Here is a 23,425-nt window from a genome sequence, read left to right as displayed (position 1 = left end):
CTGATAAAACAAAGTGATGTACAAAATGGTAACTGTAAACAATAGCTGAAATTAAAATAATGAACAAAAATCAAGTAAAACATGTAACAAAGAAAAAACAAGAAATTTATAAACTTTAACAGATGCTACACAAAATATCCAAATTTGACTACACTTTGCATTAATTTGATAGATTTGCAAGAAAAGATGGCTTTTTAAAGGTTTCCTAAATTTTTGGTAGTCCATTTCGAGTCATAGAGCCAAACAAAGATAGAGAATTCCATATATCTGGAGCAAGGTTGGAAAAGCTTGATTCTCTAATAATTTCTATTTATTTATTATTTATTTATTTAAATTCTTTTAATATACCGATGCTCAAGACCAGGTCTTATCGTACCGGTTTACAATAAACTAGAAGTAAACCAGTTAACATTGAAAGCGAAAGTTACATTACAACAGGGAGTGTGGAACTGGGCTGTTAGAAAAAAAAGATAAGTTAACAATTTCTACTGGAGAGCATTCTAATCCTATTTCTGTTGGCAATGGAAGTATCAAAAGTTCATGCTGGAAAGAATGGAGTGAATATACAGGGATGTATGATGGACGCCCTATCTGAAGACTTTGAAGTTATGGCAGCAACGTTTGAAGTTAATTGGTAGCCAATGTAATTCTTGAAGGAGGGGTGGTTTTATTTTTATATATATATAATACCAAAAATAGGTTAGGCTGCCATATTTTGTATAACCTGTAGTCTTCTAATTTGGGTTGTGGGAAACCTTGAAATAGAGAGTTAGAGTAGTCTAGTCTGCTTAATACAAGTGAATGGTGTTACATTTGTCGGTTGTGGATTCCGTCTGCAACTGGCAACCCTCATCTCTGCAGTGCCTTGGCTTTTGGTGCGACCTGGAAACCAGCATGTTCTCCCATCACAGCAGGTTGCTGCCAGTGCAATGCCCCCTTAGCACGCACACGTGCAACATGCCACCAGTTAAAGGGCCCATGGTGGGAACTGCGGCTACTGGCACCTGTTGATGATGACGACATGCAGCTGGGTATATAAGGCCCAGTCACGCACAGAAGCCTTGCTTCAGCAATGGGTCTCGTTTCCAGTAGTGTGTGTTGCTCCTGCATTTCGTGTTTTCCTGGTTCCTGTCTCATCAGCCTTGCCCTTTCCTGACTTGCCTTGTCCAGCCCGTCTCTTCCAGTGTTTTGTGTGTGTGTCTTCTTGTGTTCTCAGCTTGACTTCCTAATATTGACCTCTTGCTTGGACCTGACATTTTGCCTGCCACCTAGACCTGACCTCTTACTTGATCCTGATCACGCTTTGCTTGCCATCTGGATCTGACCACATCTGCTTGCTACCTGCCTCGACCATTGGCATGTCTCCATATCTCTTAACTTGCCTGTCCTGACCCCAGCATGCCTTGGATTTTAGCTTTCTCTACTGCTCTAGGCACCTGCCTAAGTCCTGCCGGCCGCCAGAACCCAAAGGCTCAGTCTGTGGGGGAGATGGCTGGAATAGGTGAAGCTCCAGTCTGTCCTGTTACAGGGCATGTTTGCCAGCTGCTGGCATAGGCCTCATAGGTTCATTTACAAGCTGCGTCAATTATGCTGCAGCACAAAGGGCTCACTTCCACACCAATCATTAGAGCTTGTTGAGGCCATGAGCTCAGCAGACTCGTTCCAGGCCTCCACCATTGCCAAGCTAGCCAACCAAATGAAACAGCAATAAGACCAATTGAATACCATAGCTGGAAACCTTCAGGGCATGGCCACCCTTCCAGCACTTTCTGTTCCTGCTCTGGCAACTCTGTAATGGCCTGCTACTCCCATGCTTCACCTGCCTCTGCCTCCAAAGCATGACAGAGATCCCACTAAAAGTAGAGGCTTCTTAAATCAATGTCAGATGCAATTTGAATTGCAGGAATTCCTCTTTCCATCAAAGTGAGTCAAGATTACCTTCATCTTGGCATTGTTGGGCAGTTCCACCTAGCCTGGGTTTCGCCCCTCCTAGAAAAGAGAAGACCCACTCCTAGGGGATTTGAACAACTTCCTGCGAGAATTTTGCATGATATTTGATGTACCTGGTTGCACATCATCCATGGCCATAGAGCTACTCCAGATCAGACAAGGCACTCGCTCTGTCGGAATATGCAGTTAATTTTCATACACTGGCATCTGAACTGCAATGGGGCCATGATAGTTTGATAGCCATCTTCAGGCAAGGGCTGTTAGAGCACAATCAAGGATGAGCTAGCTGGCTGAGATCTGGCTGATACATTGGAGAGACTAATCAATTGGGCCATATGCTTGGACCTTAGATTTCAAGAAAAGGCTCAAGAGAAGGGTCTAGCTTGATGCCCCATTCACCTTGCTCCCAGTTTCCACCATCAAGTGGTTTCTAGGTCGCCTCTTGAGTCTTGGTCAATCCAAGAGGAGCCCATGCAAATAGATCATCTCAAATTGTCCACAGAGGAGAAACTGGCAGAGTTGCCTCCGTTTATGCCTGTATTGTGCCATATCTGGGTACTTCACTAGTCCTTGCCAAGCCAGGAAACTCCAGGACCTTGGACTGGAGGGAGAGGCCATCCTAGGTCAACCTTGCACTCTCCACAAATTCTGGTACCAATATATCTCTCATTTGAGGACACCTTTGTTGATTCTGAAGCTTCCTTGACACTGGCGCTGGAGGCAGCTTCATTTGAGTCCCTGATCCAGAACTATGGGATCCCGACAGTTCCCTTGGACACTCCACTCATTATCTTGTCTGTTCATGGAGAACCCTTGTCAGGATGTGTTACTAGAGCCACTGTTCCACTCACTATGCAGTCAGGCAACTTTCATACCGTGATGCAACTCCATCACTCGCTGCTTCAACAGCAAGGGAAAAAGAGGAATTTGATTCAAACAACCAACAAGGACACTGAACTGTACAATCTGGGAAAACAAATAAGCATGGGGGTAACGTGCTTGATGTGGTTGCTACCCATAACCAAAAAGCCTGATACTGATGCAACTCCTACATTGCTCTCTGCTTCTACGGCGGGTGGGGGGGGAGGGGAGGGAAGGAAAATTGGACTCAAACAGTAACCAACAAGAGCCCTGACCTTAGCGGTCTGAGGAACTGATAAGTATGGGAGCTTGCTCGGCAGACTGGATGGGCCATAATGTCCTTTTCTGCCATCACGTCTATGTTTCTATGTATATGTTATGAAAACCAATCAGTTTATACGTCTTGCCCAAAGCAGTCAATTGTCATCTTTGGCTCTCTCTGGTTCATGCTGCAATCAGCCCCACATCGATTAGGGTGCTCTTCAGCTTACCAAGTGGCGCTCCCACTGACATTATTTGAGAACAGCCCTAGCAACAAATTTATAAAGCACAGGAGTCACTTATAGCAGTAGTGGATATTTAAAATATTAAAACCTTGGAGGAAGTGACGTCACCGAAAGGGATGGCTGCCTGATACCCGAGCTCCGCTCTCCACCGCGGCGAAATCGGCGATCATCCGCTCCTATAGCGCAGCACATGCGGCGAAAAATCAAATAATCTTACCAGCTGAGCTCGGGAGAGCACGGATGGCTCTTCGAAAAAAACTCCCGGACCTACAGCAGTTTGCTTTCTCGGTGGCGGTTGGAGCGCAGCCAGATAACATGGCCGACCACGTGGCTGAGGCAGCGAGCACAGAACGCAAATCACCCCAGGAGGAGGTGGAATCAGCAGGGGCAGAGGGTGCGCACGCCGTGACCCGGGAAGACTTCCAGCGGTGGTTTGGTGAGATGAAGGAAGGGCTGGGGCACTTGAAAAGCGAGATCCAGCAAATTGCTGCTGATCTCCGTAGAGATTTTGCAGGCTTAGGGGAGCGCATTGATACCCTGGAAACCCAGCATGAAGAACAATTTATTGCAGTAACGTCTCTGGAAAAAGAAATGGGGACCCTGAAACAAGGGCAGAGGGATCAGGCCTGTTGGTTGGAGGATCTGGAGAATCGCTCCAGGAGGGGCAACCTGCGCTTTCGGGGGGTCCCGGAGGAAGAAAAGTATCGCGACTGTTCCAAAGTTATAACGGATATCTGCACTCAAATTTGGCAAGCCTCACAGACAGAGGAGACTCTCCCCGAGATACTGCTCGATAGAGCACATAGAGCCCTCACCAAACCCCGGGGGAATTTCCCCAGAGACATAGTGGTTTGCTTCCACAGTTTCTCATTCAAGGAGAAAATCTTACAGAAGGCAAGGAAACTGGAAGACTTTCAATGGCACGGGGTGAAAATTGAGACTTTTCAAGACCTGTCCCCTCTTACTATTAAAAAAAGAAGGGACTTTCGTGAGGTGCTTCAAGTCTTGCGAGCAGGAAATCATAGATATAAATGGCTGTTCCCCTTTGGCTTACAGTTTACAATCCAGGGAGTTCCATCCAGAGTGTCCACTATGGAGGAGGCGGCAAAAATCCTGCAGGCAGCTGGCCTTATGACATCCAGTCAGGCTGCTAAGCCCCTGGAGGAGAAAAGGCCTTCAGCAACAACATCACAGCGCTGGCAGAGAGTTCCTTATGGAGGAAAAAGGCTACGCAGGAATATCAGCGACCAGCGGGAGGCGCAAGACACAGAGACTTGAACTAACCAGATCAGCATAAAGGATACTCTCTACTGGGTTTCACGGTCCAAAAGCAGGTGGACAGATGACACAGATGCTGGTTCCCCTAGGTCGGGGAGAAACTAATGATGAGAAAGTTTGCTTAATATGGTTTATGAGTTTAAGTGTGCATTGTTAGTATACAACGGTTATGTTCGGATGGTTATATGGTTATGCATAGATCGGCAACAGGGGAGAGGGGTGGGGGGCTCATGGGATGTAAGCTAATCTCTGAGTGGCGTCAGTCCTTCACACACAGGGGACGAGGATTGAGACTTTGGGGAGGGGAAGGGGGGAGGGTGGGAGGGAAAGGGTGGGAAGGGTACAGCGAGCTGCGTGGGCAGATAAGTTAATAGGGGCAACCCAGCTAATATTGTCACCAGTGAGGCAGAGGGGAAGTTTGTCTGCGATTGAGGGGCTTGAGAACCCCAGGCATAGTCCAGACTATACCGACCATGGGTGAAATAAAGGTTATGTCCTGGAATGTAAAAGGCCTTAATACTTGTCACAAAAGGAAGCAATTATTACAGGATGCGGTTAGGGATAAGGTACACATACTTCTGTGTCAGGAGACGCATCTGCGCAAGAAATATGAGAAACTTATGATATCACACCATTACCCTGTACAGTTTTATGCAGCAGCTAGTGTGGGTCACAAGTATGGGGGTGTGGGGATATTATTTTCTAAAGATCTGACAGTAGACGCAGGATCTGTTGTAAGAGACGTCGAAGGTAGATATATTATAGTGAAATTTAAGCTGGGCAGTCTTATGTATACCGTGGTCAACCTATATGCGCCAAATACAGGGCAGGGACCCTTCTTTGAAAAGCTATCGGAAACCTTAAAACAGTGGGTGGAGGGCTCATTAATAATTGGGGGGGATTTTAACCTGACCAGATATCCTTTTCTTGACTCTAATGGCGGGGGCGGCAGTCACTCACGGCGACACAGGAAGGGATTAAAACGTTTAATGAGCGACTGGCAGCTCCTGGATATTTGGAGACTCCACCATCCTACGGAAAGGAACTATTCCTATTTTTCCTCAGTACACAAAACGTATACCAGAATAGATTACTTTCTGGTGGACAGGGATTTAGCAAACAAAGTTTGTGACTCAGACATATGCCCCATCACATGGTCGGATCATGCGGCTATTACCCTCACATTACACAAACTAGGCATCCACTCTGGCGACCGTTTCTGGCGCCTCAATGAGAGTTTGCTAGCGGATGCTGAATATGCCACACAACTCAAGGCAGAAATGGAGACATTTCTAGCAGAAAATACAGCGGAGGGGATATCTGCCAACATGCTGTGGGACTGTTTTAAGGCTGTAGCAAGGGGTAAGTTAATAGCTAGAGCTTCGCATTTACTAAAACAGAGACTTAAGAGGAGAACTGAAATCCTACATTTATTGGGGAAATTAGAATTACGGCATAAGCGGGAGGGGGGGGCGGATCTAGCCAGGCAACTTGTGACACTGAGAGACGAATTAAAGACCCTCTCCCTGGGAGAAATAGCCTTTCAAATGGATAGAGCTAAACAAGAGTTTTTCGAAGGGGGCAATAAAGCCGGGAGATTACTGGCCCGCCGACTAAAGGTGAGGGCGGCCCAGAATCAGATTCTAAAAATTAAGTCTGAATCAGGAGAGGTACTAACTGACACCGAAGATATCCGGGAGAGATTTATTCAGTTCTACCAAAAATTGTACTCACAGCAAACGGAGATTCGGCAGCAGGAGATAGATATCTACTTAGAGGGGGTGAATCTGCCACAGGTAGAGGAGGTACAACAAAGATATTAAAATAAACCTATCACGGCTGCCGAGGTGTCCACGGCTATAACAGGGTTGAAGTCTGGCAAGTCGCCGGGTGTCGACGGCTATACTGGCAGTTTCTATAAATCTCTACGGGAGGTGATCACTCCATTACTGGTGGACGCCTTTAATAATCTTTTGCAGAATGGGGAAATAGCTAAAGATGCCAATAAAGCGGGGATCACTATTCTGGCCAAACCGGGCAGGGATGTTACTCTTTGTGGCTCCTATCGACCCATTTCATTAATAAATTTAGATCTCAAAATTCTGGCTAAAATACTGGCTACTAGACTGGGTCATGTGGCTCCATCCATCATACACACCGATCAAACGGGCTTTGTACCAGGAAGATTAGCTGGCGATAATGTGAGGAGGGTCGTCGATCTCATTTGGTATGCTAAGGTCAAACAATACCCCATGGTTCTATTTACAGTTGATGCGGAAAAGGCTTTTGACCTTGTGCACTGGGATTATCTCTTTTCAGTCCTTCACAAGATGGGGATGGGTGGTAATTTTCTCACCTGGATTAGGAAGTTATATACTACTCCCAATGCGTGCATTAAGGTAAATGGGGGCTATTCAAAAGTATTCCCAATTGAACGGGGAACTAGACAAGGTTGCCCGTTGTCCCCCCTTCTATTTGCTTTATATTTAGAGCCCTTAGCCGAATATATCAGGTGTTCAGGGGAGATACAGGGGATTAGAATAGAAGACCAGGATTATAAACTTTCACTTTTTGCGGACGATGTGCTTTTCACTGTGGTGAATCCCTCCAGCTCCCTCCCACACTTGGTTAACGCTTTACATACATTCAGTGGGGTTTCTGGATATAAGTTAAATATGGACAAGTCTGAGCTACTTAATATAACTCTCAATTCAGCGGAAGTGCGAGAGATACAACATAAGTTTCCGTTTAAACTGGTTAAAAAATCCTTAAAATATTTGGGAGTCAGAATAGGAGCCGACCACGGGGATTTGTACTCTTTGAATTATGAGCCCCTCTGGAACGCTATCAAGGAGGATCTGCAAAAATGGGAAAGATTGGAGTTGTCCTGGTGGGGGAGGATATCCACTATCAAGATGAATGTCTTACCCCGGCTTTTATATTTATTCCAGGTTTTACCGATTCCTGTCCCATCCTCAGCTTTGCGTTTGTGGCAGAGGCACCTCTATCGCTTTTTGTGGAAGAGGCGACCTCCTAGGGTTAGCAGTAAGGTCTTACAATTGCCTAAGGATGGGGGGGGGTTGAGTGTGCCGTGTTTACAGTACTATTATGCTGCGGCCCAGCTTCGATATATCATTGACTGGCATGTTGAGGGGAGTCAAAAAAGATGGGTGGCCCTCGAGGGGGCACTTATGGGGGATTTACCTCCAAAAATGATGGTTTGGCTGCCACAGTCGGCACGTATACTGCCGAAGGAGATCGCTCCGTCCATTGTACATACGTTTTCTATTTGGGAACAGTGGCGAAGGGAGTTGGTGGGAGACCGCACGATATTCTTTAAAACCCCTATTTTCAAAAATAAAGCTTTTCCCCCTGGAGTTTCCGGGGCTGTTGCCTCCAGATGGAGGTCCTTTGGGTGTACATCACTGGAGCAGGTGTGGGCCAGGGGGGCGATTAAGGAATTTTCTGAATTCTCTACAGATTTTCCTTTATCAAGAACGGATCAATATTTTACCTTCAATCAGGCACTATATGTCACAACGCTCAGTCCTGACTGATTTACGTAAAGGAAAATCGCTCTTTGAGGGTTATTGTGATAATGCTAATAAACTTCACAAGGCTTTATCTAGGATCTACACCCTACTTAATAAGGGTCTGACAGTGCCCTCAGCACATATTATTAACTGGGAAACAGATCTGGGAGAAAAACTGTCGGAGTCTGAATGGTCTGCTTGCTATAGGGCGGCGAAGAAGGGCTCAGTGTCAGCCTCTATTATAGAGCATAATTATAAAATGTTATATAGATGGTACCTGACCCCGATGAAACTCCATAAGTTCTACCCAGCTGTTTCAGATCAATGCTGGAGGGAGTGTGGGAGTCAGGGTACCTTTATTCATATTTGGTGGGAGTGTGGCCGCATCAAGGGTTATTGGGCAATGATCATTGAGCTAATATTTGAGATATTACATGTGTCCCTTTCTGTTCAACCTAAATTATTTTTGCTGAACATCTTTCCGCAGGAATGTGCTACTGAGGACACTTATTTAATACAGCAGATTACTCAGGCAGGCAGGGCAGAACTGGCTTTGCTATGGCGCCAGACGGAGATACCGTCGCGGGCACGGGTACTCCAGCGTCTGACCAAAGTGTGGTATTTAAGCCAACTGACAGCTATCAAACAGAAGACTTTGAAAAAACACAAATCCCAGTGGAACTGTTTTGAACTGTGGAAGCGGAAACAGGCGGGGCAGCCGGGGGCAGAGGGGTAGCATTCTGAGGCACGTGAATCTGTATATATGTTTTGCCTAGTATCAGGCTGGATCACCCCACTGTGAGCGCCAAGTCTACATGTTGCGCTTGGTGTATCCGGTACTCTTCACCTTTCTGTATGGTAGCACTGAGCTCCGAAGTCGTATCTGGTACTACCTTATATGTGTTTGCTGGGTGTTGTCTCTTGATAACGGTAATCGGCAGGGGGGGGGGGAGGAAGGGGAAGGGAGAGGGGGGGTGGGGGGGGGAGAAATTCACAAAACAAACGCATTACACACGAGTTGGTATTCAAAACTGCATGTTGCTTTATTATTCAACATTTTATTATTCAATATTTCTTATAGCTTATCTCTCTGTTACGTTGACTATACATGTTTGTTTCGAGATGTATGCACTTGCTATTTGTTTACATGCATAAATTACAAATAAAAAAAAAAAAAAAAAATATTAAAACCTTAAGTAAAAAGTTAGTTTATCTTTCTAGTCTGTTATTGAAAAAGACCCTATGACTTTTATATAACAGTATTTTCCTTCTGGACATTTCATCCGCATTTGACACCGTGAACCACTCCATCCTACTAAATCGCCTAGCAGAAATCGGATTAACAGGATCTGCACACAGCTGGTTTAACTCCTTTCTAAGTAACAGAAGCTTCAAAGTAAAAATCAATAACAACGAATCCCCAGATGACAAATCAACATTAGGAGTACCACAAGGCTCTTCCTTGTCACCCACACTATTCAATATATACCTCCTGCCCCTCTGTCAACTGCTTACGGACCTAAAATTAAAATTCTATCTCTATGCAGATGACGTACAGATTCTGATTCCCATTACAGAATCTCTCCCTAAATCTCTCGCCTTTTGGGAAATCTGCCTCAAATCTATAAACAGTCTGCTCACCAACTTGAATCTAGTTCTGAATGCAAATAAGACTGAACTCCTAATCATCTCCTCGGACCACTCGGCCTTAATCAATCCACCAGCAGGCAACACCCAGATCACGCAAGTAAGGGACCTTGGAGTAATCATTGATAACCGTCTGAATCTTAAGAAAGCCATCAATAACACTACCAAGGACTGCTTTTATAAATTACAAGTCATGAAAAGGCTCAAACCCCTCCTCCACTTCCAAGATTTCAGGACAGTGCTTCAAGTCACACTCTTTTCCAAAACAGATTACTGTAACTCTCTTCTCCTCGGGCTCCCTACTTCATCTATCAAACCATTACAGATGCTCCAAAATGCTGCGGCAAGAATCCTGACTAATACCAACAGAGGAACACACATCACCCCCATACTACAGAACGTGCACTGGCTGCCAATCAAATATAGAATATTACACAAGGCTCTCACTATAATCCACAAAGTCATTCACAACCAACAACAACTAGACCTCCAGATTCCCCTCAAATTATACTCATCAGACAGACCGATTCGAGAAGCATATAAAGGCACCCTGCAACCCCCTACAACGAAATCTACCCGCCTATCATCTACCAAAGAACGAACCTTCTCTACAGCTGGCCCAGCCATCTGGAACAAGATGCCCACAGAACTCAGATTAGAACCATGCCCGTTTACCTTCCGCAAAAAACTTAAGACATGGCTCTTCATCCAGGCCTTCACTTAACCTACAGTTCCAGCAATTCCTCACTAATTCAGACACTGACTCCTACCTAAACTCTCTGACAAGTGTAGCCCATACACTTATGCCTCTTCTCATCATATTATTGTATTATCTAATTTGTTCAGTTATGCCTTCTATCGCTCCAGCTATCCTAGCCCTCCAGGTTAATACCCCTTGTTATATGTAACTTTCATTTCTTGTTATATGGTTGACTTTGTTATTCCCCACATGTTATTTGTAAACCGATCTGATATGAATTTCTTTCATGAAGGTCGGTATATAAAAATGTTAAATAAATAAAATAAAAAATAAATAGACACCCCACTGTGAAAAGTGTTTTATGAATAACCACCTTCTACTAGACCTTAATGTAATGTAATCTAATTTGCATATTTAACAAATCTAAATCAAGCTCCCCCCTCTTCAGTTCTTATAATCATCCTGGACTGTGAAGTGAATCTCAAAATATGGGTAAATAGTATAATCAAAGATGTCTTAAAGAGGCTAAAACCTCTATTACACCTGAATGATTTTAGAACTGTTTTACAAGCCCTTGTCTTTTCCAAGTTTGACTATTGTAACGCTCTCCTTTTAGGCCTACTTGCTTATTCTATAAGACCTCTTCAACTACTTCAAAACTCTGCCGCTAGACTCTTGAGTAACCCCAAAAAAAAGCTGATCATATTAACCCATCTTGAAAGATCTTCACTGGTTACCCATTGGTTACAGAATTCAACACAAGGCTCTTTCTTTAATTCATAAATCACTTTATAACGACAAAGTTGAATTGTTTACAGCATCATTTCATTTCCATATCCCCTCAAGAACAACCAATACTGGGCTGCTTCCAATTCCATCAGTAAAAGCTGCGCATCTAAATACAGTAAGTGAAAGAGCACTATCGATAGCTGGGCCCCGATTGTGGAACTCCCTGCCGCAAGACCTTAGGATGGAATCTAACATTAAAGTTTTTAAGAAAGGAGTAAAAACATGGCTGTTTTATCAAGCCTTCCAATAACTCATTCTGATTTCTTTTAGTCTTTCTGTCTTAATAATTTTAATTTAAGTTTTAATATTTAATTTTAGCTAATTTTATAATACTTTGATATTGTTTTTATAATTTCCTTTTAAATTTTGAATTGCAAATGTTTTAATTGGCATTTGTCCATTACTGTGAACCGATGTGATATCTACACATGAATGTCTGTATACAAAAAATCCCCCAATAAACTAATAAAATGATCAGTGACTTGCTAAGGTATCACCTGTTGTACACTTTGCTTGGACAGTTACCCTGGAACTTCCAGATTTGCCACCGCAGTGGTGGTGGATCATTTTTCAAAGATGGCCTATTTCATATTTCTCCCTGGTCTTCCACCTGCCCCGGAATTGGCCAGTCTTGTCCAGCATATCTTCCAGCTGCATGGCCTTCCTCTCCACATTCTCTTAGATCAGAGAGTACAGTTTACGGCCTGTTTCTGGAAAATCCTGTGTAAGAAATTTGAGATTAGCTTGGACTTCACGTTGGCCTATTGCCCACAGAGCAATGGGCAAACCGAGCATACAAATCAGTCTCTCAGAGCTTTCCTAAAAGTGTATGCAAATTAACCCCAGGACAACTGGGTATCCTTACTCCCATGGATGGAGTTTTGCCACAGTAATCATGTGAGCATCTCGGTCAGCTCCTCATCTTTTTATGTAGCGTTTGGCCTTCTAACACAGCGCTTCTCAACCGGTGTGTCGCAAAGCAGCGGCAGATGTGTTGCTTTCTACTGGTCTCCCGCTGCTCTTCCCCCCTCTTCCTTCACCGAGCGAGAGGCAGGCTATCTTCCACTGCTGCCGTTGCCGCCCAGGCTATCAGCACATTCAAGCCTGGATGGGAACGGCAGCAGTGTTAGTGGAGGCTGGCAACTGCGGCTGGACCTTTTCTTCTTCCCGCACCTGCCCCCACCCTGGTCCCCTAGAGAGCCAGCCTTCACCTCCATCAATCTCCCCATCCCCATCCCCCTCAGCCAGCCTTGACCCCCTTTTCAATCTCATCCGCACCCGCACAGCCAGTCTCAACCTCCTTCAGCCTCCCCATCCCCCCTCAGGCAGCCAGTCAGCCTCAACCCCTTTCAAACTCTCTCCCCTTAATCTGCCTCCCCACTCAGCCTTGACTTCCCCCAACCTATCTCATACCTCCAATGCCCCCCAGCCAGCCTCTCTCTGTACTCACAATAAGCTACTCCATTTGCAACCTTCTGCGTGCGCTGCAGAGTTTTCTGAAGATTTGTTCTCACAAGACAGTGCGAGGATACAGGCACTCACGTCGCTCAAACTTGCAGGGAGCTGTGCGGTGCCTACAGCCTAAAGGAGCCTTCCAAAACAGCAGGCCTGAAACATGAATCGGCCAGGCCCTGGTTGGTTCACTCCAGTCTGACAACCATGAAGAGAATACATTTAAATTGGCAGTGAGGAAAAATTTCACTGCATGGAAAATAATAAATGTGTGAAAACAAATGGATGCCTGCACGTAACCCCTGTGGAATTAAGAATAGAATTACTTTTTATTCTAAAATTCTTAAAATGGTCAGCATCTTACAGCTGCCTGCTGGTGGGAGTTGGGGATGCCCACCCAGACTATATTCATCATTTCACATTTTTGCACTTAAGAGGTAGAGTAAAGAAAGGAGCTGCTCTAGGAAGAACTTGCTGACCCACACACAGTGCTTTTCATTTGTAGATCCTCCAGCAGTTGTCCTGCAGGAATGCTGCCTGCAGCCGGGGTCCATCGCTTTCTTTGGGAAATCAGCTGCAGATTGATTCAGGAGGAGGAATCAGTGAGGACATTTGGCAGGTGAGAATCTTACCAGCTTTCTTTCATGCAGTTATGTTGCAAGGCTGCAAAATTACAATTTGCCATCACTCTCTTGCAGTCCATTTTCCTGCTTTGCAATTTTAATGTCTAAAGAGCCAAATCCTTTATATTGGGCATCAAGCCATAGTATCAGATGACAGCTGGGGCTATAGTTAGTGGTTCTTTAAGCCTTTGAAATCTGGCATTCATTGTAGGGTGGTTAAGCCACTGCCTGCCACGTCTCTTAAAGTTGAATGTATCAGAGTAGAACATGGAAGAGCTTCTGCAATGGAATGAGAGTTTAGAAGAACACAGTGCAGATCACCTTGTCTCTTGCAGCCACTTTTCTTTAATTCCAAACCAACCTGACATGCGAGTGTAGCTTTGTGCATTTCTAGAAACCTCTGCAAAAAGCAAGAGCAAGCCAGGGTTTCTAACGGCTGCAAGAAAATCCTGAGACAGTCTGAAAGGACTGTTTTTGTTATATTACATTTATATATACAAAAAATAGAGTTGTAAACAAACAATTTCACAAAAATGTATTTAATCCAAAAAATAAGAAATAATACAATAAACAATTCTCTGAATATATATTTAAATCTATTGAAAACTTCACTTTATTAGAATCTAAATTAATCAGATTAAAAATTTAAAAAGATGAAATATACAACCACACCATTCATACTGCACACAGATAAAAAAACAAGGTGAAAAACATTAAAAAATTATTTCAAACACTTATAAGTGAGCATGAAAAAACTATAAACTTGCATAACAGTCTGAAATTTCAGTTTTTGTGAAATTAGTTTTGTTTACAACCCTTTTTTTTTTTTAATGTATATGGATTAGTTTAGGCTTGGAGTTTTGCTTCCTTTTTTGTTGTGGATATATTTATAGACTATTTTTTCCTCAAACAAAGCTCAACCCAAAGCGATTAACTGCTGAAAATAATACAATAAACATAGTAAACCCATAATAAGGGTTTCCGGTCTCCTGCTATTCCACAGCCACAGGAAAGGGCACAAAAATGTTATTTATTTAAAATATGGGTGTTTTCTGGAGACCAAAGGCCAGAGCATCAACAGGAACAACACTGTCAGTTAGAAGCCTTATGTATCACCCTGAAATGATCCTGGCTTGTCTGCAGCAATTCAGTGCCAAAAGCTGTGTCTTCTCTGATAGTTGACAAGGCTGCAAGTGTCATTTTTGAACTTGCAGCACTTGTGCTTTGAGCCACACAGAGCACCTAACACCAGCCAAAGAGGATAACAAACACGATTTGAGGTGCTGCACTGCCTGGGTATTTCTGCTGAAGGAAGAGTGAATGAAGGGATTGGGGCAAGAGTGAGGAGGTTTGAGAGGGTCAGTGAGAGGTGGGCTGGGGAGGGCTTTTGGAAGAGTGAGTGAGAAGCGCAAAGGATCCATGAGTAAGTGAGGGGACATGAGGGGTTGCAGGAACAGGGAATGAAGTGCAAGGGGGTAGACGAGTGAGTGAGGGGATCTGAGGGAGTGCAGGGGGGCAAGAATGAGAGGGGATCTGAGGGTTGCAGATAAGGGAATTGCAGGAGGGAGATAAAAGTGGATTTGGGGGACTGGAGAGCATGTTGGGGGATCAAGTGAAAGGATTGGAGGAGATACAAGAGAGGGGAGGAGTGGGGGGGATCAGAAGTGCTGTGAAGTGTGAGTGAGGTAATTTGCTTGTGGTTTTATGTCTGTTTATTGTTCTTATGTCTGTTTCATTATGTTTTTGATTATTTATGTTTTTTATGAATGGTCATATGTAATCTTCCCTGAACAATACTTTGGAAGTAGCAAAATATAAGATTGAATAACTAAATAAATAATTGGAGGGCTAGGCAGTGTGAATACATAGAGAATCAGAGTGGGTGTGAGTGAGGGGATTATTGAGTAGGAGTGAGAGAGAGGATTGATATCATGGGGAGTAGTGTAAATAGATCATTCTTCCTCAATTCCCCCCCCCCCCATCCTCTTTCCTTCTCCTCCCATCTTCTTCCTCTGTTGCTTTATCCTCCTCCATCACTTGTGTCTCATCTCTTCTTCATTTCCCTCCTCTGAGATCCCCTCTCTCCCCATCCCTAGATCTCTTCCCCTGCTTCCTCCCAAGCAGCAATCACTAAGCTCCCTTTTCCTCTAAAAATGAAATAAATTAACTGGGCACAGAAAAAAAAAGACTGTTGGTTTTTATAAGGTCAGAAAATACATTATATTTCAATATGCAAATATGTCACTTAATTGCTGCAGAATCTTGAAAATCTGCCACAGGAAGCCAGGGGCACCTTACATAATATACTATCATAATGTAGTCATTAAAAATACATACAAACAATAAAATCATACCATCTCCCATTTCTAAGCTAATCTTGAACACAAAAATAAATAGGAGCTAGTGGCTGATGAACTCTAACAAGTATTCTGTCAGAAGGGTGCAACTGGAATGCTTCATATCAGTTTGAAAAACGGACACCCCTCCCCAAGGGTGGTGAACATAATATCAATAACCAAACACAGAAGTAAATATAAAAAACAAAAATACAGGAAAAAATAATCATTGAACAAAGAAACGACCAGAAAACAAAACATCCTAAAGATGAAATCAAAACAGTAATTGCTAAGCAGCCAATGGTAACTGAACAAATACTTATGTAACGGCTGTTTCAAATAGTCATGCTTTTACATAACATTCTAAGAGATTTGTAACTATATATAAAAAAAAATGAGGCTTGATGGTAACTAACCAAGGCTGCCAACTAAAAACAAAAAAACCCACTTCTGTGAGGTTTCTAATTTAGCAGAATGTATTACCCTTCAACTAATTTAGGACCGTAAAATATAATCACAGGTAAACTTAAGACAGTATCATATATACCAATGATGTGTATAACAATCAGAAAATGGCCAGTCATAAGAGGTAGTGAATGTGATGTCAAAATGGAAGAAAACATGGCTTCCAAGTAGAGAAGGCAAGAAAGAGAACAAGGAGGAAGAGGAGGACATCCACAAATCTGACATCATTTGGAAGTCAGGACTGTTGAGAAGATCAGCATCAACTGGCCATAGTCTCTGCTGCCATATGAATTAATAAATTGGTGAGAAAAAGGATAATTTTCCATTTGTGGGGTCTGAAAGCTGTTTTTATATTTATTATTTTTATGGGTATATAGAATAAGCAGCACTGATAGTAGACAGTGGTGACAATGTGACCATTCTGAATTTTAGTTCTGGCAGCGTGAAATTTAACTTTGAAAGCAATGAAAAAGGCACAGGATAACTGGTATTAGGACATTGAGATTTTATTTTATGAATTAGTTGTAGCATTTATGTGAGGAACTAATTATAAGCTACATATTGAACATGTTTGTAAAGCTGCATTGCAGTGTAGCCAGCTCAAAAGCTGACAATTGAAGTGTTGCCTCATAGTGCTGCACATCCTTTGCAGAAAAAAAGCTTCTTAAAAATGACAAAGAAGCAGGTGGCACCTTATAGCCTTACCAATTTTTTTAAGGCTGGAGCTTTCAAAGAGTCCACATTGTGGAGCTGCCTCCTACTACTGATTTTTGTAGATAGTGATTTGGAGGAACTGAAACTGGAAGATGTAATAGAGCAATCTGATAAACACATGACAAATTACCAGGACCAGATGGTATTCACCCCAGAGTTCTAAAATACCTCAAATATGAAATTGCAGACCTACAACTAGCAATCTGTAATTTATTATTAAAATCAGCCAGTGTGTCTGAAGCCTGAAGGATGGCCAGTGTAAATCCAGTTTTTAAAAAGGGCACCAAGTGTGATCAGGGAAACTATAGACCAGTGAGCCCGATATTAGTGCTGAGCAAAATAGTAGAAGTTATTCTTAAAAACAAAGTTACTGGGTGTATAGATATAAATGACAACAGGGACGAGCCAACATGGATTTAGCAAAGGAACATCATGCTTTACTGATCTATAAACATTTTTGAACGTGTAAATAAGCATGTAGATAAGGGCGAGCTAGTGGATTTATAGCGCATCTGGATTTTCAGAAGATATTTGACAAAGCCTCTCATGAAAGATTCCTCGGAAAATTAAAAGGCCATGGGATAGGAAGCTATGTTCTACTGTGGGTTGGTAATTGGTGTATTAGCGGTAGAGGGACAGTCTTGTGGAAGTTACTTTGATGTATCATGGGAAAGGTTAATTTAGCTCCTTATGAGAGAGAAATAGTTATTATAGGATGTAGCTTTGTGCTGGCTTGAATTTGCTGTAAAATTTACTCCATTATTATAGTAAAAGGTCAGCATATAACTTAGAAAGTACTGAATATTCTGCCAGAAAAGATAACAGGATTCTGAGTAGTTAGATAGCCCTCCCTCCACAGCTCTCTCTCTACAGCCCGCAGCCTTCCCTTCTCCCCCTCTAATAGAAGTAGCCTGGAAGCTTCCAAGGTCACAAGCAGAGAGATACAAGATGGAGACAAGACCTAATTAAAGAATAAGAATATCGCTTAGATCCAGCTGGTAGTTAGGGAGTTAAATTTTGTCCTTGGTATTTAGTGAAAAGTAGAATCAAGTAGCTCTACTATTGCTGAGAGCTGAAAACATCTGGCATCTGCCCAGGTTTAGTTTATGGTAAAACTTCTTTTTTAAGAAATGGATTATAGATACAATATAAACTGCACACAGTATTTACAGATCCTTTTATATTGGTTTTACAGTAGTGTTTCTATCTGAATTATTATATGATTGCTTTTGTTTATAGGAGCAAAATGTGTTTAGATTTAGATGGTCCCACATCTGAGAGAGAATGCTTGGGCAACATGGTGATTTCAATCAGTAAAAAAATAATCCACCATTTCAGAGTTATCCTGACACATGCAGTAGTTTTTTCTTATCAGTTTGGCAGTATTTCAAGGAGGGCTATTAGACAAAGAAACCTGTTTGGTGCATATGCCATCCTGAAGACATAAAACCTTAACACACAATGGGAGGAGAGAACTGAACTAAGAAGTTAGCATGGCAAACTCTGCAAAGACCCGGAGTTCTCGGCCCTGTTTCAGCCTTCAAAAGAAGTAACACTTGCAGTCACTGACTAGCAAGATAGAGGGTGCGCATCCAGGAAAATGGCAACATTTTTTTGTTAGCCTTTCGTATATATATATTTCCCTGTAAGCTGGGGGGAGATTTTTTACCCTTGTTCATTTGTTGATATATAACCTGTTTATTATAAGAATCTGTTTGTGCATTTATTATACACACAAATATCACTTTCCATATTTTCACGTAAGGCATAGACCAATGTCATTATTTTCTTAGTGTGCTTGTGAGATCCAGATTGCAAGGCAAAAACCTTCATCCTTCTATCCACTACAATTGGTTAAAAGATAGGAAACAGAGAGCTGGTCAATTTTCCCAATGGAGAGAAATGAATAGTGGAGTGACCTACTGATCTATATTGGGAATAGTTTACATAAATGATCTAGAAAAGGGAGCCATGAGTGAGGTGATCACATTTTCAGGTGGCACAATTATTCAAAGTTGCATGAGTGGATGTGAAGAACTGTAGAAGGACCCTCCCAGACTTGAGAACTGGGCATCTAAAAGGCAGATGAAATTTACTGTATACAAATACAAAGTGATGCTTATAGGATAAACCACACTGGATGGGCATTTGATGGGCCAGAAAGGTGGAGCATAAACATTTAGATTATAGGGAGAAATAATTCTAATTATAGGTTCACAATCCTGAGTTCCGTATTAGGAGTCACACCTCGAGTGTTGTGTGCAGTTTTGCCACCCCCTCCCCACACCCATCTGAAAAAAAAGATATGGTGTCACTAGTAAAGGTATCGAAAAGTAACAAAAATGATAAAAAGATGAAACAACTCCCTTATGAAGAAAGATTGAGCAAATTAATGCTTTTCGGCTTGGAGAAGAGATGACAGAGGTTTAATAAAATGAGTGTGATGAAACAAGTAAATAGGGAATGGTTATTTACCTTTTCTAATAGTGTTCAGAATAGAGGGCACTCCATAACACTTTCTCCAATGTGTTTTAAATTTGCTACAACTTTAAAACACATCGGAGAAAGTAATTTTTTCACTCTGTGCACAATCAAGCTGTCACGTGTGTTGAAAGAGGATGTGGGCAAGCTGCCTAACATAGGGTTTAAAAGGGATTTGGACAAGTTCCTGGAGGAAAAACCCATAAATTGTTATTAGCCAGGTAGGCATGGGAAAGCCATCGCTTACCCCTGGGAGCAAGCAATAAGGAATGGCTCTGTGCCTTGGGATGTGCTGTGTACATCTTAGTGACCCACACTGGCCACTGTTAGAAACAAGATGATGGGCTGAATAGACCTTTGGTGTTACCCAGCATGGCACATCTTATGTTCTCTAGAACCCTGCAGGAGGTCAGAGTGCAGCTGGCAGTTCAGTGCCCATGAGAGGCCTTGAAATATGGAGGGCCAAGTGACAGTTATTTCTCTTCAAAGAGTTTAAAACACCATAAGCTAAAAAGGGTACTCGGATGGGCAAGAAAAATGATAAAGGACATGGAACGGCTAACTGATAGCAAATTTAAAATGAATTTAAGAAAGTATACTTTCAGCCATTGCATAATTGAGCTATGGAATCTGTTGCCAGAGGATATGGTCGAGGCATCTAGCAAAGCTGAGTTTAAAACAAAGTTTTTGGAGAAATTTCTGGAGGAAAAGTCCATTAATTATTAGCCAGGTAGACTTGGGGATCATTGCACCTTATTGTGAGTAATCAACAGGGATGTGATCTCCTTCTTAGTGACAGAGACAGGATGCGGGGCTCAATAGACCATTGGTGTGATGTGGCATATGTTCTTACATAACTTGTGCAGGTTATGTAGAAAGGGCAAATGCTGAATTCAGCTGTGTTAGGCTGCCTTAAACCAAGAAATATATTTAGGCTCTGTTTGTTAAAAATTAGTTGTAAAATTGCATTATAAAAAAGATACTTTGATAAAATACATATAGGGCCAGATTTTATAACATGCGCGCGGGTGTAGATTTTATAACATGCGCTGCAGCCGCGCGCATGTTATAAAATCCGGGGTCGGCGCACGCAAGGGGGTGCACACTTGTGCACTTTGCTCGCTCCGAGCCCTAGGGGAGCCCCGATGGCTTTCCCCGTTCCCCCCCCCCCCACACACACATACCTTTATTTTGTGATTTATGCCTGCCGGCCAAGTGCAGGTGCATGAACCAACAGCATGGCCACTGTGCCGGAGGCCTCGGTCCTGCCCCCTTCCCGCCCCTTTTTCAAAGCCCCGGGACATACGCGCGTCCCGGGGCTTGCGCGCGTCGCTGAGCCTATGCAAAATAGGCTCGGCGCGCGCAGGGACAGGTTTTTGGGGTTACACGCGTAAGTTACGCGCATAACCCTTTGAAAATCTGCCCCATTTTGTTTACATACCTACCGTTGATTGACATTTCAGGTAATGAAGAATAGGCCATTCTACACCCTCATTTCCAGAGACCCTGTGGTTTGGACATTTTGATAGTAGCTCCCGGGTACCAGAGCTACTCCCTGTTACGCAGTGAACCAGTGGCTCCCATCTCTACTAAATTCTGTACATTTCAGGTTGAGCCATTATGACGTGTCTCGTTCAGAGGCTGTATTAACTGCCCCGCAGGGTTCAGCACAACATCAGATCTGCATCAGCACAAAATTCGTGGAACCATTCCAGGCGCAGGTTGGATCTATGTACATGGCTCTCGGGGAGATTGAGCATGCCGAAGGTAAGCTTTATCTATGTATGTCTTTGATGTTAATATGATAAATAAATAATAAGGAATTAGCTTTTATGTGCAGGTACAGCTTTTTTATCCCAGCATTGCAGGGATAGCTGATTGATAATAGAAGAATTGCTCAAGTTCACAAGCGGAATGGTGGGAAAGAGATTCTTCTGTTCTCTCCAGTACTCGGCCAATCAACATCCAAGAAGATACCTTAACTGTGGATGGTTCCCCGCATTAAATTTGACAAGAATGTTTAAAAATGCAAGCCAATGTTGCCATGACATTGCCGTACTATTACAAGGAGAAATGTCAGGTTCAATCATGACATGAGCTAGAGATCTGACTGTAACCCACATCTTTGTTTTATATTTGCAGGGGCCATTCCAATGTTACAAGCTCGCATACTGACATGTGTGGATGGGATCAACCTCTCCTTGTTGGAGTTTGCTGTTCAAGAACAGAGGAAGCACTTTCAGGGCAGAGAACTGCAGGCAGAGAGCAGCTCCTCCAAAACGTGAACCATGTCTCATTGCTAAAGAGAACTTTTGTACTGGCCTTACATTCTCGTTTATTACAATATCTTTTTGTAACAAGACTGCATATCCTATGAAATATTTCAGGTTTGGAAGATCTGAACTCAAATCATAATCTTCGCTGGCAAAGATCAGGACTTCTGTTTGTACTAGTAATATTAGAGGTTTGTGAACTGTGATATTCCAAGACCCAGAATACCTGTGATTTTTTTTTTTGTTCTGATAATATTTGGACTCATGAATAATTGCAAAAAAAGATTTATAGATATATAAGAGCATGTACACCTTTGGTCATTTCCATCCAATCAAAATTTGTATAGGTTTTTATTTTTTTGGATTATTTACTTTTTCCTAGATGTTATTTTCTGTAATTAAAATAATTTATTTCTACACGTTTGAGTTTTTTCTGTGCTAGTAATTGCTGTGTCTATGTTGGCATGGTTGTGGCCTCTCGGGCTCCTACGTTCACGGTTGGTGGACTTGTAAATGTATTGGGACATTCTGGAAATCAGTACTGAGGGTATGCCGCCTTACTCTAGGAAAGGAAATAGCCCTGTCACCTGTATTATGCTTGCTGGGTCTATGGAGGAATCATACTCTCACTACTTCACAAAAGAAATTAGCAGATCATTTAATACATGCTGGACGATTCACAATCACCCTCCTGTGGAAATTGCCTCCTTCATTGGAAAGATGGTTGAGTCAGGTGCATGAAATTGCTCTTGTAGAAAAGCTTGCCTCTACCCTTAAATGAAATATGCTGTTATATGACAAAATATGGTCACCCTATTGGGATTATAGGACTTTGCCTGTGTGACAAAGGAGACATTGCTGTCACTGACAAATGTCATGTATTGTCTTGCAGTTTCTGTTATAGCTACACACTGTGTCTGATACGCTTAGATTGTGGCATTAATTTTGCTCCATGGGGAGAAGGGGTTGTCATTGTTTCTTTACTCATGTGTCAAAATTGGTTTTTGTATTGTTAAAATTATTAAATAAAGTTAAAAACCTACTAACAGTGCAAGACCGCTGTCTAAACAATAATGTTTTGTAAAAATTGTGAATAGAGGACCAGATTGCTGCTTTGCCAATGTCCGGTATGGAAGTGGAATGATGAAAAGTCACTGTAGCTACTCCACTATAAACCTTTACTGTTTTAGATGGGTTCGTTTGAATATTTTTATAGTAAATTAGATGCAGTCAAACAGCCAAGAAATGTCTGCGTCCCTAAAAGATAGCCTTGTCTGTTTGTATCAAAAACAATGAATAATTGGGAAGTCTTCATGAGAGACCTTGTCTTTTCTAAATAGAAGAGAATGGCTTTTCTACAGAGTGTGCAGTCTTTCTTCTGCTTTATTGGAAGGTGGCCTTGGGAAATAAGTAGGGAGTACTATAGATATTTCAAATGGACTTGAGAAATGATTTTTGGTTTAAATTTCAGGTGAGTTCTGAGTACTATTGTTCTTGAATATCTTCATATAGGGAGGGTCAACAACTAACGCTTGGAATTCACTTACTTTTCTAGCTGAAGTAACCACTATGACAAATAGCATTTTCCAAGAAACATATTTGAGTTAATTTCTTGTTATGGGTTCAAACAGTGGATTCATCAATCCTGATAAGACTATGTTAAGATCCCACTACACTGTTGGATCCCTTATGAGTGGATGAAGATGGAAAAGACCTTTTAATGGATCTATTAGCAGAAGTCAGGATATAGTCAAACTCTCCAAGTGATGATGATATGTGGCGCTAGCACTCAAGTGCACTATAATCAAGTTTGCTTT

The 23,425-nt window shown here is 42.4% G+C and overlaps 1 protein-coding gene across 2 annotated transcripts in view; it reads left to right on the top strand.

Moving 5' to 3' along the window:
* The window catches only part of TEN1 (TEN1 subunit of CST complex), a 29,155-nt gene extending 6,493 nt beyond the window's left edge, over window positions 1–22,662 (top strand). For both annotated transcript variants that reach the window (XM_029600473.1, XM_029600472.1), the window contains exons 2-4: window positions 13,222–13,335; window positions 20,945–21,102; window positions 21,478–22,662. In XM_029600473.1, the coding sequence (XP_029456333.1) occupies window positions 13,247–13,335; window positions 20,945–21,102; window positions 21,478–21,620 (390 nt within the window). In that variant the 5' untranslated portion in view covers window positions 13,222–13,246 and the 3' untranslated portion in view covers window positions 21,621–22,662. The remainder of the gene's footprint in view (window positions 1–13,221; window positions 13,336–20,944; window positions 21,103–21,477) is intronic.
* The last annotated feature ends 763 nt before the right edge of the window (window positions 22,663–23,425 follow it).

The sequence above is a fragment of the Rhinatrema bivittatum genome, chromosome 4 (genome assembly GCF_901001135.1).
Source record: "Rhinatrema bivittatum chromosome 4, aRhiBiv1.1, whole genome shotgun sequence".
Taxonomy (NCBI): domain Eukaryota; kingdom Metazoa; phylum Chordata; class Amphibia; order Gymnophiona; family Rhinatrematidae; genus Rhinatrema; species Rhinatrema bivittatum.
The sequence above is the reverse complement of the archived record's forward strand: the minus strand, read 5'-3'. Positions and strand labels throughout refer to the sequence as shown.